This window comes from Scleropages formosus, chromosome 12 (assembly GCF_900964775.1).
Source record: "Scleropages formosus chromosome 12, fSclFor1.1, whole genome shotgun sequence".
In the NCBI taxonomy this organism is placed as follows: domain Eukaryota; kingdom Metazoa; phylum Chordata; class Actinopteri; order Osteoglossiformes; family Osteoglossidae; genus Scleropages; species Scleropages formosus.
In genome coordinates this window covers 2,871,005-2,889,290 of record NC_041817.1, presented here as the reverse complement: position 1 = coordinate 2,889,290, position 18,286 = coordinate 2,871,005, and the positions used below count along the sequence as shown (strand labels likewise).

At 39.3% G+C, this 18,286-nt stretch overlaps 1 protein-coding gene across 1 annotated transcript in view; it reads right to left on the bottom strand.

The window, feature by feature from the left end:
- Nucleotides 1-18,286, bottom strand: part of thsd7ba (thrombospondin, type I, domain containing 7Ba) — a 94,994-nt gene that overhangs the window by 39,778 nt on the left and 36,930 nt on the right. Inside the window, exons 6-8 of the mRNA XM_029256897.1 lie at nt 14,376-14,576; nt 3,582-3,773; nt 1,246-1,480 (exon numbers count right to left, since the gene is read on the bottom strand). Of these exons, the coding sequence (XP_029112730.1) occupies nt 1,246-1,480; nt 3,582-3,773; nt 14,376-14,576 (628 nt within the window). The remainder of the gene's footprint in view (nt 1-1,245; nt 1,481-3,581; nt 3,774-14,375; nt 14,577-18,286) is intronic.

Here is an 18,286-nt window from a genome sequence, read left to right as displayed (position 1 = left end):
TGGTTGTGAGACTGCTTGGGATGCCAGCGCCAGAGGTGATGTTCTGCACCCTGGCTGAGCACCTGGAAGGCTGGCACTGGTCCACCCACATCTGGTATCTCCCCGAGGGGAGGCCAAAGACAGTGTCCGGGTTAACTGTGGTGGTTGTCCGAGTTAACTTATTTGTGGTTGTACTGTCTGTTGACTTTCATGGTTTTGGTCATTGAGACTCTTTTCATTTACATGGATTTTTATCATTTATTAATGATTAAAAAATGTACTGGTTCCAAAATGCTCCATGAAGTCACTCCATTACAAGCAGCATAAAAAAAAACAAAAACAAAAAAAAAAAACCTTACTTTTAGTCCTTCGTGCTCAGTGAATGAGAATTTGTGCCATTTTTATGAGATAATGGCAATTCTTATTTCCAGACTCTGATGTCACTCAGTCCATCTACAACAGTACAGGTATCCCAAATGAGGCTGGTTTGCTTGTGCTGTGTTTGTGCCCATTTATGTCATTTAAAGTATCATGTCTTTTAGTTCATGAGATATTATTTTTTATTTTTATTTGCAGACAGGAGGGGGTGTGGTGGTGCAGCAGCGGGTTTGGCCGGGGCCTGCTGTGTGGTGGGTCTGGGGTTCGAGTCCTGCTTGGGGTGCTTTGTGGTGGACTGGCATCCTGTCCTGGGTGTGCGCCCCCCCCTCCAAGCCTTGTGCCCTGTGCTGCCAAGTCAGGCTCCAGCTCATCTCGACCCCACTCGAGACAGGCGTGTGTATGTATGTATTTTCAGACACTGACAACAGGATGGCATATTTATGTTTACACTAACATAGGTTTTTGGCCAGCGGGGGAAGCACAGTGCACTGGCTGTGAAGAAATACTCTTTGAAGATCAAATTTTCAGAGTTATATGGGAAACTTTAATAAGTGTCCTTGCTTTCTGCCAGTCAAATACCAAACTTTCACTAGTCCATTGCATTGCATATTACAAAAGAAATTTAAAATAGATACAATATTATAATTGCCCATGCTGATAGCAATAACATCCAAATCCAAACCTCCAAATCATTCTTTCAGTTTGTGTCTTTGACCAACTAAACTAAACAAACAGAATGATAATGAAATTGTTAATGCAGGATAGTAACTGGTCATCATTATAGTTTATTGCACATGCTATTGTAACATTGAAAAGAAAGAAAAATGTGATTAAATATTTTTTAAATTACAACAAAGAGATGATTCAACTAAACAACCAAGAGGGTACCTTTTTGAGATCACCTGGCCAGTGTTCATCTTGACACAGGACACCTTGCGGGTCTGAATTCCCACGGCACAGGTGGGCTGCCCCTTCCAGCTGCTGGTAGCATTTGAGCTGCTCAGAGATGAATCCTCCATGCAGTGGCCCCATGCTGAGGTTTGCCAGTAAAATACAGCACATGGGTGGTCATTGCAGGCTCTCCATTCCTCCAGGGAAGTGACCGGGGGGCACGGTTTCCCATCTGCATCCAAACACAGCTGCTGAACCTCACAAGCTGCCTTCTTTTTACCCCAAGAGGTGATCAAAGCTCTCAGCAACATACAATATCTTTATCACAACACCATGCTGCAATATTTTTTAATGGAACTAAAGCAACGTGTTCATAACTACCTGTCTCCAAAAAATTTGCATCTGTTGATTACACTGTATATAATATATATGCATATATAATATACACACACAAATATATATATTTATGTGTGTGTGTGTGTGTGTGCGCATGTATATACATACACACATATTAACATGTTATGGATGCTAAAATATTTATAATTATAACTGAAGTTTAATTCCTCAGCAAAGATCAGTTAAGAAAATTACAAGGGAAATTATTCAAAAATAAACAGAAGAAACAAAGAAACGCCTACTGAAAAACTTTGAATAATAAAAGACCAGTATTTCTTTTTTACCATTTTGTTTTTGTAGTTTCTAATTAAACTAATCATTCAAGCCACATGTATACTTCCAGTCCCCTTGAACATTGTGTTGATATTCTGTGTTTCTCAATGCTGCTAAGAGTCTGTGTTCAACTACAGGTTTCAGGAAAAAAAAAAAAACACCGACTGGGCGAATATTAACGAGGGATTACCAGGTTAATAACATTCGACTGGTCTGTGGAGGATGCGCAGCCGCAAAACTTATTTCCATATTTCTGGAGTGAAAATGTGTCGACAATTAACTGAGAAGTGACTTTGAGTGGGAGGCCAGTGTCCCGAGGCTCAGTTGTATTTTTTCCTTAATTACACTACTCTTCATACAATGTGAATCAAACCACACATGATTTATGTCACCATGCCAGAGTCAATCGCAGAATAATTTATCGCCTCCACACTGGATTTGAAAAACCCTGTTCTGTGGCCCTGCAGATAACCAGTCTCCATAATGGCAAAAGACCACAGAGTTAGTGGAGCCAAAATTAATTGACTTAATGGTCATGTAATATTGTTTACACAGCAGGTAAGTTCTCCATTTCATGTATTTTAAAGAGATTAATTGACAACCACTGCCAGCGGCTCTAGTGTCTACGGGAAAAGCTGCTGAAGTTATTCAGTGCTCTTGTTTGAAGTGGCGTTTAAACCCACACAAAGCTGTCATTTGCATATCTTGAAAATCCATTACTTTAGCATGAATATGAAAAGTATCATCTTCTTTCTCCTTGACTCTCCTGAAGCGCAACTACAGTTTCAATTTCGATAGCTGAATATTTATTTCTTTCTTTATTTCTTTATTTATTTCTTTATTTTCGACTTTGAATGTAGCAACTTGAATTATGAATTATTTTGAAAACAGGTGAATACTAGGCCAATTAAACTGTTCATGTATTACATTCACTCACATTCACTGATATCTGTAGCGAATACATAAAATGCTATATTCTGTATAATGTACAGGCCTCTGGATTATTCTTTCTGTCGTGTCTAATTTATGCCTGATAGTGTCACATACTCTATCTCGTTCTAATCGTCAGCTTTAAAAAGTATTGGGTATGTCTTGCTTCATTAATTGGTATTTTATTTCACACTTCATTTTCACTCTTCAGTTCTTCGCAATGCTTTTCTATTTTGATATTTCCAAATATATGATAAAAGTCAAAGTTTTCCTTTCTAAACACACACACACACATTTTCGGAACCGCTTGTCCCATACGGGGTCGCGGGGAACCGGAGCCTACCCGGCAACACAGGGCGTAAGGCTGGAGGGGGAGGGGACACACCCAGGACGGGACGCCAGTCCGTCGCAAGGCACCCCAAGCGGGACTCGAACCCCAGACCCACTGGAGAGCAGGACCCGGTCCAACCCACTGCGCCTCCCCCCCCCCCTTTCTAAACAACAAAAAACAAATCAATGAAAAGTGTACAGAAAAAATCTTCCCATATAGTATAAAAATTTGGATATGGCTCTAGGGTTTGACATAAGGTGCCTTCAAGGCCTTATGATATACTAATCGTTCTCATTTGCATTTTTAAAGCATACTTCTACAAGAAAATAAATATACTTATATTTAATAATGAGTAAGTTGACGGCACATATCACTGAAAGCAAACATTAGAAGAACTGTTCACCTTCTCCGGGATGTGCCAAGACAGTACGGGTGCGGCTCTGTCTTCCCTCAGCATTCTTGGTGGAGCATGAGTGGGAACAAGGTGACCACGGGGACCAGGAGCTGACCACACAGTCCCCTGGACAGGACACCTCACAAGGAAGGGAAGACGGTGGGCGGTCTTCCAAACACAGCTCACTGGGAACAGCTGCACCTGCAGGGTACCGGACAGTACAGGGCTTGGTTCCCACTTTGCATGTGTCAGTGGTATAAATGTGGCAGTTGCGCTCGTGGGCTGCGAGGCCTAACTGTGGCTGAGTCATTTGTTTGGCGCAGCCGTAGTTCTCAGTGGAACCGCGGCATAATTGCACTTTTCTCCTAGAATGTGACCTTTAAGCATAAAACATTTTTGACACTGAAAATCTGACAGTTTCAATAACTCCTTATTTATAAACCTGTGATGTCAACCAGGTGCAATCACCAAAAAAGGCACTTACTATTTAGAAATATGTAAATATAGCATAAAACATTAATCTGCGAGACAAAAAAAAAAAAAACAAAACCAGACCAGAAAGTAAAATCAGACAATTTAGACATACACTGCACTAATGAAAACTAATGCACTGTTCATTGGCAAGAAGGGTTGAAGCTGCTGTTCATAGGAATTTGAAAGGATCTTCTACTATACAGCATACAGTTTTGGTTGCATATTGTTATTTGCTTTCCACCAATTTGCATATTTGATTTCCTTTTTAATCCCTCCTCACTGCCACACATTTTTACTTGAACCAGATTCAATAACTCAGCAGGTGCCTGCAAAGCCAACTATGGTATTTGCAGTCTCAACGTGGCACGACTCTTACTAGACTCTAAACACCTGGGAATCACCCCGCTTCACCCCCCCAATGTGGCTGTGTTACTACAGACCTTGTTCTTTCTTTGTTTCAGTCCCTCAGCTGAGAATCTTGGAAATACTGGTTTAATAATAATAATAATAATACACACATTTTCAGAACCGCTTGTCCCATACAGGGTTGCGGGGAACTGGAGCCTAACCCAGCAACTCAGGGCGTAAGGCCGGAGGGGGAGGGGACACACCCAGGACGCCAGTCTGTCGCAAGGCACCCCAAGCGGGACTCGAACCCCAGACCCAGCGGAGAGCAGGACTGCGGTCCAACCCACTGCGCCACCGCACCCCCTACAATAATAATAATAATAATAATAATAATAATAATAATAAATCTGGAGGAATTTATAACAAGAAATACAAGGAAGAATGAAGGAAATAAAAAAAAATTAGTTCATGCTAATATTTTTTAAGCACAAGGGATGTGTAACACATTTACTTTTACATTTACATTTATTCATTAGCAGATGCTTTTCTCCAAAGCGACGTACATCTCAGTGAAAATGCAATTTGTGCATTACATTAGGAGAAAGAGACATACAGTAGCTGCAGACATGTGACTCTTGAGTAAACCTAGTTTGTTACTTTCCACTTGATGCACCGATGTTCATTGTTCGAGTAGGTGCATGGAAACACATGGAAACACGTGCAAGGAAACCTCATTTAATCTAATTTTCTGATTAAAATAAATTACAAATATATTGCAACTCTCAGCCTCTCACAAACTCTCTATCTTTTCATCAGTATATTTAAAATTTTTAAAACCTCATTAATGTAAAATAAATTGTTCTGGATTTTGAAAGCACTGAGCTGTTTGCTGTTACACCATATCATGAGCAACAGAAGATATTTTTTTCATCCTTAACTACAGAAAAGTTTATTTAAAATGTGAAACAGTTTGACAAATATTTAATCATTCCTAATTATTAATAATTTAGTTTTAGGGAATGTTTTATACTTTGAGTATGAAAGCTGAGTGTATAGTTTGCATAGTGGTGAGAGCTGCTGCCTTTAGACCTGAAGGTTGCAGATTTGATCCTGACCCCTAGCTACTCTCTCCTTGAGCAACGTACTTATTCTAAATTGTGCCACTAAAGTTACCCATCTGGGTGAATAGTTGTAGCCTTAAGATTGTATCTTGCTTTGGAGAAAAGTGGCAGCTAAATGAACCCAAACCCTTTCGTTCAGTGCAGTGTTTTCCTTATCCCTGCACCAGACACACATCATCTCTGAGCCAAGTACTTAAACATTGAACGAAGTTCTGAGCTGCTTCTATAGTTACTTTGTGAGACTATTAAAGAGTCAGTGTGTTCTGTCGGTGGTATGGAGGTGGCTACCTGGCTCTAAACATAGAGTAGCACAGTAGACTTAGAAAAGGCTTTTCTCAAACCAAATGTTCAAAATGCTATCTATTTGAGTGGGGCCTTTTAAATGAAAAGAATCCAAAATATTCCAGACTCACATGGACCTGAACTCAAACAGATGGGACGGCAAAGACGGACATATTTTACAGGAACTGGGTGAAGGGTGAAACCGAAGAATCAGAATAAAAATATATTTCTGACCATTTTTCAACCCGCACATAAAATGTCTTAATTGTAATTTAAAATTATTTCATGAGCCCTTCAAGCAAATTAATTGCTTTGAATAATTATATCAGTTTGGTAAGATGTCACATCCTGTCAATATATAACACTTGGACCTAATTTTTCAGGTTTAACAGAGCAGAGATGCTTTTTAATCCATTTATTATACATTCAGATCGTTGTATTAAAAGCTGAAATTGTCTTGACCTGAATAAATCAGATGAAAAATGTGTACTTAGTAGTTACTTTTAAGAACTCTTTGATATATATGGTTCCACATATTCTATTTTCAGCAGGCAATTGTCACATTAGGCAGAAAAAAAAGTATAATGCACCCAGCTATTGAAAATTTTTCACTGTAATTTCACCCAACTCTAGTGACTTAAAAGTTTTAAATATGTCATGCCCTCAGAGAAAATTATAAAAATGTGCATGCAGATAGTTCAAATTAACCTCTCCAACCCACCTGAGGTAGAAAAAGTCATAGAAATGGTGTATATTTCACCAATTACAGGGCCATTTTTCACTGCTCATTTAAAACACAGAATAATAAATATTTCCCTTTCCTTTGCTTCTCTTCTCCTGGTGGGTGCACTGATAGGATAGGATGCACTGAATGCCACTGCTTGATGGTATGATTGTAGCAGAGCATAGATGAACGTTGCTTTTACATGACAAAGTAATTTAAAAGTCAGTTTAGAGAACAGTTGGTTGATGAAGCCCCTCAACTATTTGTGAAACAGGATCATTAAAATGCCATATGTTAACCAAAGAGAATGTGCAGGTGTGACATTGCTAATTAATTTGTCAACAATTGCTTGACAAATTGTTCAGCTGTAACATCCATTATTTTGCACAATTGCTGCATATGTTAGCGGTGTGGCCTTACAAGTTGTGTGCACTGATTCTGAGTGTATCTATAGTATAGCAAAACCATATAGGGAGTGTAAGATGAAAGTGGTCTTGACGTTTTCAAAGTAATTCAAAAGAATAATTCTATTTCTGTACAAAGTTGTATTTCAAACCCTTCCCTAGTCTACTTTGATAATCATACCTGATTTGATTCTTCTTGTCACAACTATAAAGTGAGGAAAGGCAATAATTCATTAACTTTTTCCAGTAACTGGTTTCAATGTTTCTAAAAATATAAAGTCATCTGTGCTGTCCATTGCAGGGTTTAATGAAATACAAATATTGAAAATCAAAATCCATCAATGACTCCCAAAAAGTTATGAATATTCAGCATGTCATGGTGAAATATGTAAGTGTACTATGCAAGTACTGTCTATAAATACTATGCAAGTGTATTGTTGTTGTTGGGTCTGCGGTTAGAGTCCCACTTGGGGTGCCTTGCGACAGACTGGCGTCCTGTCCTGGGTGTGTCCCCTCCCCCTCCAGCCTTACGCCCTGAGTTGCCGGGTTAGGCTCCGGTTCTCTGTGACCCCGTATGGGACAAGCGGTTCAGAAAATGTGTGTGTGTGTGTGTGTGTGTGTGTGTGTGTGTGTGTGTGTGTGTGTGTATTGTTGCTGACATTGTCAGTTTACAATGCAATATTTTATGAATCAAACAATGAATCAGTCCCACTGATGCCTAGACAATATGAATAAAGTTAATTAATGTAGGTTTTGATATTTTTTTTCTATTTTTTCACCTCTCTCCTGGTCTCCCATCTGCCCCATAAACCTTCAGTACTTACATGTAAAAATTCAATTCTATAGAGAGCTTGGTTACTAAGCGCACCCTGGGCTGAGTGTTTCGCTGCACAGGTAAGCCCCTCAACCCCACGTGCTCTTCGTAACCGATCTAACGTTCTGGGGCTCCCTACCTTTCCTCTTATTTCTATACAGTTATTTGTGCAATGTATGGTGGAAAAAAACGGTAGTACTGTATTGGTCTCAGTGATTGTACTTCATGAACTGTGTCTGCATCTATGTCTCTTCATCTGTTGGTGAAATGCAGTTTTGTTTACTGTATTGCATGTCACTTTGCATCTGTTAAATGAGTGAATGTAAATGTAAACGTTAAAATAACGTGTGCAAAAATGACAGTTCTTGAACTATCTACATTATATTTTAATAGTTGAAATGTTCGCATGTAACGAGTGCACTCATCCTTTTGCTTCTCTTGTGGCATAATACAGAATTAACAGGAAACACAAAAAGGTTACACATTTTTTTCTGTTCCCCCTGAGGTCTGTCAGTGATTAATTAAATATCTGCCTCAGTAAGAAGAGTGAACAGTAATTCACTGGAATGTCACATATGGTGGGGCTCAAAGAATCCATCAGAGTTACACAACCACAGAGTACATATTGGCAGTCCTGCCAATCAAACAGAAAGGTCATTTACCACATTTCTGTCACCTTCATCGATCAGGAGCAAATTATGAAGCCTGTTTTGTATGCTGTACCTTGACTTTGAGTCACTGAAAATCATTCAGACTTAGAGGGACATTTCTCACACCTGTTTTGTGTTACCCCAGGACCAAATTTCTGTAAATAATTTACCTGTATGCATGGGCAAAATGTAAATTATGTTAACTACACAGGCAGACAACCTAATTCACCAAGAAATACACATTACCCCAGGTGTTTTGGGTGTATTTGGTTTGCGCACAATAATGAGCCCATTGGGGGATGTGTTGGGACCCTAATGCCGTCCCTGGGGAAGAGCAGTCTGTGTCTACACAGGTCTGATGTATCTAGCATGACACCTCTCTCCACAGGACCTCCTCTCTGTTTACAGCTAGACCTAGAGGGGCACTGATTAATTTGCTTTACATATCTTCTGCCAGGTTCAGGTGTTCTGTGATTAATAATTACTTCTTATTATGCCACTGAAAATATTAAATGTATTTTATAAAATTTAGCAAAGATTATAATGAAGAGTCTTAATTGTTCTTCAGCTTGAAATTGTTTTTTCACACCTGTCACACATCACTGACCCTGATATCACATTAAATTCAAAGGTCATGACATAATTTTTTAAAGGGCAGAATAAAACACTGTACTTTTATTTGATAAATTAGTCAAATAATAAATTAAAGATTTCTCTTGGATTATACATTATTACTGAAGTACATCCAGTTTCCCTTCAGTATTAAATACCTTTAAATGGAAGGAAAAAGTCAATTTAATAGTACTCATCAGATTCACTTTGGCTGTAACATGAATTCATATGGCCTAAGTTGAAACATGAGCCAAAAAGTGCAACCCAATTATATATAAAGTAATTGAGAAAGAGTGGAGTCAGGACCAGATGTTATTAACATAATATACCCAAAAAGATTGATGAATCTTCACTAGAGATCACAGATGTTAAATGTGAGCGTGCTGAGAAAATAAAGACAAATGACTTAGTAAAAGGTGTTACATAGGCAATTGGTTGTCCCGTTTTTTTTTTTGTTTTTAAAAGTTATAAGAAAAAAGAAGTTTTTGAGAGTTTTTTTCAAAGACTATAAATAAATATAAACTAATGATTCAGCTAGGTATAGGGGTGCGGTGGCGCAGTGGGTTGGACCGCAGTCCTGCTCTCCGGTGGGTCTGGGGTTCGAGTCCTGCTTGGGGTGCCTTGTGACGGACTGGCGTCCCGTCCTGGGTGTGTCCCCTTCCCCCTCTGGCCTTACGCCCTGTGTTGCCGGGTAGGCTCCGGTTCCCTGTGACCCCGTATGGGACAAGCGGTTCTGAAACTGTGTGTGTGTGTGTGATTCAGCTAATATTTGATGAACAAGGAAATGAAAATGTATAATCAATATGTTGTCATCATTAGGTAGCTTTTGCCTCAAATAAGTCAAAACTTAACAAGACACCACAGATAGGATAGACAGATCACACTTGGTAGTATCTGAAACCAATATTGTGTTACAAAAAAAGTAGCATGTAGTGTCATGGTTAAGGACACAGATTTGTAATCTGATATTTAAATCGGCAGAAGGGTCCTTGGTGTAAAACCCTCCAGACAGGTACTTAATCTGAATTGCTTCGATATCAAATACTGTGAATGGGGGAAACTATGATCCCTTGAAAAAAAAGCATTAGTTAAGCAACAAAACATAATAAGAGAGCAGATAATACAACTGTTGAGTAACTGAGAGTCCTGAATGGTGAGCACAGAGCCCAGCAATGTGAACAGCTCCTTTGCACACTTAGACTCGAGCATCTAGAGTTAGGCAACTACTTACATGCTTCACTTTTCTCCACCAGCAAAGGGGCTGTTAGTTACACTTCAGTTTGCTTTGTCTCGACTGAAGACCACTCTCTGTAGCTAACACAGTGCTGGCTGAGAAGACCATGCTGTCTAATTTTACAGAAGAAAAGGCCTGCAGGGCACCAGACCTCCTCTTGCATCTAGTGCCTTTTAGCACCTGCCAACAAAGGGCAGCTTTCTGTATTTAAACCATTTTTTTTATCATGTAACAACAGCCGATTTTCCCCCATCAGTCTTAAATAGAAAATTGACCGTGTGGCCTATCATCGTGCTATGCAAATTTTGTTCACCTGCAGCGCGATGAAGTACAATCCCACCCTCCTCCTACACCGCCGCTTGAAGCATCATTTCTAGCACTTGATAACATTTGACTCTCCAAAGATCTCTCATAATTTTCTGCTGTTGTGTTCTGGCCTTTCACCTCCCTAATTAACTGACAGCAGAAAACAGATGCTGAACTCATGCATGTCAATAATACAGAGGAACTCTGCAAATGGGAAAGCTAAATATCCTCAAATGAAACTGCAAATCACTACACTCTATTTTTCTGCATGATTTTACAACCAAGTTCGATGTTCAGAAAACATCAAATAAACCCAACATCTGCAGCAGCAAACTCAGAAAATATTTTTATCCTGGAATCTATCCCCTGATGGACATTGAACACAGATAAATGACAAACTCAAAAAAAAAAAGAAAAACACTTCTAAGTGAAGGAAACAGCACTATGAATTCACTAGTGAAATATCATTTAAGATTTATGCCTTAAAATAATTTTAACAAGACAACTAAATATAACTGTATCCTTATTTTGAGTAGTTACTGCTTGCTGATATCTAACATGATGGTAAGATAATAATGGGGCAGAAATTGGTTTTGATATCATTGCTATCTTGTTTTGTTATGCTTTTTGTGTTCAATCATTTTTTACCTGTGCAAGGTACAGCACTTTAAACTGATGCTCGTAAATTTCAAATGAAATTTACACTCAGACTCCATGAACTGTGAATAACCTTAAATGGTTTTTATCTTGAGCTGTTAAGAGTTGAGAAAATAATAAAGTTGAATTTTTTTAAAAAAAAGCAGTACAAAAAAAAAAAAAAGATTTCTAGAACATCATGTTCAGTTTTATAAATCTGAACCTTCCAGAAATCCCATTATTGACATTGTCTATAATTACAGCTAGATTGTATGGCTGATAACTCCCTAGGCTCAAGTCTTTACTGAATTAGCTTGCAGCCCACAGAGGTGTCAAACTACTGTCAGCTCAAGGAGAGTAACCCTCGAAATTCCAGGAATAGAGCTGAGGCAACGCTTGGCGATCAGAGCTGACACAATATGCTGTGAGCTGCTGATACTGCCAGTGATAAACAATATCAAAACCCTCACAATGATTTATAAGGTTAATAAGTAGGAGCTGGGTGAGCCAAGTGCATTCCCCATAGTTAGCTACAGTTCATCATTGTGTGGCAGCAGTTAACTTGGATAAAGGCAATCAACAGATCAACATCTGATGCATCTGTAATATATTTATGCAAGACATCGGCTGGGCATATTTTAGTTTGATATCCTCGGTGAAATGATGACACTTCTGAACAAAACAGATAGGGATGGTCACAAAATGCAAACTTTTTCTGTAGTGTCCTTCAGTCTATAAATTTTGCTTCAGCCTGTAAACAGAACCTTCACCTCTTCTTGTAATTCCTTTATTAACAAATGATACGTGGCAACATGTACCATTTGTTAACAAAGTAATTAAATCAACTTTTCTGATATGCAGTGATCATGTACTTACAATAGAATTCTTTTTCACATTTTCATACAGTGAAAATTGTATGGACAATGGGGAAAATACAGTTATTCTAATATGCCAGCTTTGTATTTATCAGAGGCAGTGGGAAATAATAACCTATTAAGCTGTACTCAGTAAAGTCTCTTAAATGAATGAATCTTGCCTGGCATGCGGGCAGTGCCAGACTGTAAACCCTAAAGCATTTTCCATGGAGACACAGAAAAAATAGTGGTATACAATGTAATCCATCATTTACACCTAAGTAACACTCTCAGCTGAGATGTATAAACATAAAAAAGTAAAAAGCTTTATATTACATAGCATTTAATGGTGTAACTGCCCTGAATTTAAATTAAATGATTCTTGCTTACGTTTCTGCATTTTTAAAATAATTTTCCAAAGACGCATTCTTTTGTTTTTCATTTCTTAACACATTTCATTACGTATAGCCTCTTTACGGAGAAAAAAGTTTGTTACAGCTTTTGTACGGTCTTTTCAAAGACCGATTTATAAACCTCGATGGTAGACTACAGCTACACTCAAGTAAAGGCATTTATTCTATATGTACCAATGGTTTAATCCCAGCCCGCCAGTGCACCTGGGCACGGAAGGTGATTTTTTTTTCCAAACGCATTGTGCTATGGGCAGGAAATGATGTGAGTCAGGGTCCGGACCACAACTTCAGTCAAAAAAAGAAACTTGATCTTGATCTTCCTGTGCCATCAGCACAGACAGGTTCCTGCAGCATCCCTTGGATGGTGATGACATTTCAGTCTCTCTGTCTTCTGCCCATTACTTCTAGCTTCCCCTAAGATTAGATTTCCTTTTCCTTTCCTTTTTTCCAACTGAGAAACTACATCAAATCAGCAGAATGACAGGAAACAGTGCAGAGGGTGGAACTTGCATATGTTCGCAATCAAAGCTTAAAACACCGAGCTCTGAAAACAGTTGATAACTACACAGGTCAATGAGCCATTTCTTCTCTTCAAAGCACAATTATACCTGTAACAACACAACATTCCTTATGAATCCCCTAACAGGAACCAATTAGTGACCCCACAAGGAACAGCATTATGCTTCTTTCCATTCCAGGGCTACCGACAAAATTTCAGTCTGACTGATAGAAGTACAGTCCAATTTAATAACTATTAATAATTTGTTAACAGTAATACTGAATGCAACTGTGACAGTAATTGGAATTATTGGTGTATTATTTACCCCTTTTCCCGTCTCATAATTTGACTTGTATTTTAAATCAATTAGAATGAGAAAATATGCAAGATAACACCACCCTTGTTGCAGTTTTTTTAACCTAGGCAGCATCATGGAGAAAGGGGCCTGCTTTTGTAGTCTTGTGTTATTATTACTCACCTTTACTTAACTGACAGCAGGGTTGCTTACTGTGTTATAGATGGAATGTTTTACAGTGATTGACACACACATCATCTGAAACCACTTGTTCCAGGCAGGGTTGCGGGGAGCCGGAGCCTAACCCGGCAGCACAGGGCGTGAGGCCGGAGGGGGACGGGACACACCCAGGACGGGACGCCAGTCCGTCGCAAGGCACCCCAAGTGGGACTCGAACCCCAGACCCACTGGAGAGCAGGACCCAGTCAAACCTGCTGCACTGCTGTGCCACCGCACCCCCCCACAGTGATTTACCTTTTGTGATTTATCATTTACACAACATTGTTGTCTTACTGTATCAATTCAGTGTTACAGCCTTGATCAAAGGTACTACAACAGGAGTGGGATTAGGTAGAAACTAGAAATTAGCAAACTAGAAACCTACAACATACAAAGAAAAATCCTTAACTCCCCCCTCGATGCCTTATCTCTATTTAACAGTGAAAGTGGCTTCTGACAAAGAACTTGAAAAAAAAGGAAAACAGAAGAACTTTAAACTCTCATTTTATCCAATTTCTAATTTCAGACATAGTATCATACTTCATCATGCTCACTTATAAAACAATTAATTTAGATCCTCAGCTGTCTCCGTAACAAATGTACATATAATTTATTATGACAGAATAACAAAACATCCAGGCTGCACATGTAATTAGGGGTATAAGTCATAAAGATGAGCAGTGAATGTTCCTTGTTCTGAGTTTTAATCAACCATACTGGGTCTTACACTTTGGCATGCAGCCGCTTTATATCTGAATCATGACTAATGAATGGAAACGCTGGCTGCACATGCAGGTGTCCACTTGCTTATACTCGAAATGCATTAATATGCAGCATATTTTGTCAGGAAGCAGCACTGTATGTAGTCTTACTAGGTGTTCCTGTCTCCCTTGTACTCTCTGGTGTATCGAGTCGTACCTCTAGTGTTGATGCATTGTGCACTTTGACTCAGGATCCCTGGGCCACATGCTCCCTTGTGGGGCACACAAGGCTCCTCTGGCTCCACACGCCACTGGAAACAGACGGGGTCCTCGCATGGGACTGCCTCGACTAGGTGGGGGCAGCCCTGGGGCATATCAGCAGGCTCGCGGATCACGTGTCTCCACCTCTGCCGGAAACCTGTGGAGCGAGAGGAGTGGGAGTAGATGGAGGGGTTGTGTGACCAGCACCGGAGATCACTCCTCAGTGAGTGGAGGCTGCAGGGATGGCTGACGAGAGCAGGCTCCTCCATTTCTTTCCCGTAACTGCTGACATTTCTTTTTTCACACTTCTCTGCTTGCTCATGCTGCTAGCCCAGTCCCAACTTTTCCACCACAAGGAGTAGGAGACCAAGATCATTTGGCCCACGGCTGAGTTAAATGCACAGAAAATATACATCTTAGAGCAGACAAGCGATCAAGTGATCAAGAATAACTCTTGATCAAATCAAATTCCTCTTAAAATGTAATTTAGCATAGTTATGTGTTATTCTACCCCCACACCATAATATATAATGAGGTTTCTACCAAGTAAGTGGTAAATGAGAGATATCTGTTTGAGACCTCAGCTGCAATCAAGTTTGGTATTCAACACATATTAACATTTAGTTTTTCCACACTATTAACCTTCATCAGACAACATTTCAGATATTCCTTTCTTTGGATTCCCGAAAAAAAGCATGGGCGTGATAATTGCAGTGGCTGGGTACTCCAAAATCCCATGCACTAGAGTGGCAGAATGAGAAGCAAGTCCAGTAATATATCAATGTCCTAGACCAGGAAGGTTTGGAATTAAGTACACACACCCACAAGGTTTTTCTTTTCATTCTTGCTTCCCCTAATAAATCTCAGAGGCGCAGAGTTTCCACGGTTAGTTAAAGGTGTTCCAAAACCATGCAATCGAGAAAGAAACACACCTGCTGTCTACTGGAGAAAAGTTGACACTAGAGTAATGTCAAAAAGACACATACGCATGCTAATTTGTGACCTAAAGCTTGCCAGTTCAAGTTCCAGAATTGTTCTTGCTGTAATACCCTGGAGCATGGAACTTGACTTAAAATGCTGCAACATATGGACCCAGCTATATACTGTACTGTAAAAAGTTATTGACAAAAAATATATGGAATGAAAGCTAATGAGAAATTAAAATGTAGACTCATTTGAAATAGATTTCTGACTGTGAAGGGACAGAGGTTTGTAAAAATAATGTTTTATTTCTTTTGAGGTTGGTTTTCAATGGCTGTATTTTATGTTTTACTTTGCAGTGTATTTCTCGGTAACCTGATAGGACTTATTTTTTTGATTTGTCAACCAGATTTTCTGTTGTACTTTAGTTGTGCCAATGGTGGATGGGACATTAGCACAATAAAAACTCACACCTATTCACTCTTTGGACCAGATACAGAGTGATGTGTGACAGTGGCAAAATCGTTTTTGGTATCAAAATTTATATATAATAATTTCATTTTCGGTTTCAGTTTGCATTTAATACCCCTATAATGACAAGTGTCCCTTTCAAGAGGATGGATCACCCTTATAAATCATCCAAAAATTAGAGACTCTAGAAGAGAGACCACTTCCCCAAGGGAGTGCACAAAGTCTCCCTTTCAAGTCCCAGGATCGATTGCAAGGCCAAGAAGCAAAAGTAAAGCCCACCTCCAAACTGTGAAAAACAATTCTGCAGAAACAGATCCCTGAGGAAATTAATAACTGAAAATTTCTCTGGCCTTATCAGACTTATTGGAGTAAAAAAAGACAGACGACAGTGTCGTGGCTCAGTTCACATATCTTGTTTCTTATCTGTCCCACTGCTTCACTTTCCTCTCACATGAATGCATGGAAGCATTTCGAATTTATTGTTTCAGTACCCCTTCTTTTAAGTTCCACACATTCCTCTACTTTCAGCTTTTCCAAAAACCCTAGAAATACACAATAACATGTTTTTCGTGTTTATAAAATAAGAAAAAGAGAAAAAAAAGACATTACAGAGAGTTATATAAATTAGTTATGAAGTAGGAGGCAAAACAATACACCATCCTACATTTATGAACCCAACAACTGCACAACCGATTTGACAGTTTGATCAAAAGCCTTTCCTCTACAGGATTTTGGTTTGCTGTGGTCCTTGTGACTGTAAGGAAACTTTGCTTATTAATATATATGACCCTGTTTTTCAGAATTGACAGCCTGCAGAACTAAAGCTGGAAGTGTGAATCTGTGGAGGATGAGGAGGTGCAATGAAAGAAATGCTCTGAGACACAATAGAATGGCTTCAGGCACTAAAATTAAATAAAAAGCGGAATATTTCCATATGCACACATTGTCTGCACAGGGTCAGTTGAGAGGTCCATGTACACCACCTTGGTAGGAGTAGATGAGGTCTTCACAGATTTGTTCATGGGGGAACAGCTGTACACGTGTCAAATGTGATATACCTATCCATCCATTTTCACTAACTGCTTATCCAGTTAGGGCCGTGGTATCCCGGATCAAATCTCGAGTAGCACGAAGGAGGGAAAACACTGGATGGGACACCAGTACAAAACAGAACACTTGTGCATTCATGCATTCATGCATTCATGCATTCACACTAAAGGCAATTCAGAGTCACCAGATCATCTGAGCAGTCTATCTGTGGAATGTGAGGGGACATTGCAGCTCCTACTGCAAGGGTAACCAGTACACAGATGAAGAAAGGACACACAAAGGGCAAACACAGCTTGAGGTTTTTCCAACCCCACATCCTTGGAGTGGCAAGGCAATATAGCTATCCACTGAGGTATCCACAGAACCATAATGTAATATACTGCAACACATTTCTTTAAATATACCTTTCTCCCCATATAAAATTAAATTAATGAAATGCTTGGATTTAATAGACAGAAATTTAAATGAGCCGACCAACTGCTTTGTAACTCTCACCATAAGCCACAGTTTGTGCCCAAACGATCATTTCAGGCATCATTTTCTGCGCGTGGATGACTGAACGGCGCAAACAGCTATTTTCCTCTGCTGAGACATTTCCTTGCATTGAGGAAGAAATTAGCTTGGGATGAGCAACTTCAATTTACATATGCTTAGTCTTCCTTCATAATATATCCTTTCTTTGCAGTCAAAAAAATGTATGAAAATATTGCTTTGATTTCAACATTCTAAACAGGTCTCTCTTTCAAAAGCAACCGATGCATTTGACCTTTATTGTGTCAGAAGCACAGATTGGCAATAGTAAACACTAATTAGTCAGTTTGTATCATTCCTTATAGTCCTTGTATTGGTTTCCGATCATCAAACATATGATCACAGCTGAATTATACAGTAAACTTACATAGAAAACAACATGCTGAATGCTAATAAGCTGCTATCTTAGAAACAGGAAGCCAACCCCCGTTTGAACAAAAGCACATTTATCTCACACATGGTGAGAATATATTGCAATGGATGTCGGAATTAAATAAATAATAAAAAAAAATGAACATTTTAACATTTATAGACTTAACAATTCTGGAAAAGCAAACATTATTCTTTTGCAATGGAAAAATTCAGCCATTGTCAATAACTGCTTGTCCAGTGTAGGGTCACAGTGGTCTGGAGCCCACCTTGGAAACACAGGGCATTAGGCAAGATACACAGATACACACAATTAGTAGGGAAATATGTAGACAAGACAACCTGACACACATCTTTGGACAGCAAGAGGAAACCGGAGCACCAGGAAGAAACCCATGCAAACGTGGGGAGAACATGTGCGCTCAACACGGACCGAGTGGAACCGGATTCCATGAAGAAACTCACAGCTCAGGAGCTGTGAGGTACCAACTCTAGCTGCTGTGCTACAGTGCCTCACAAAAAATG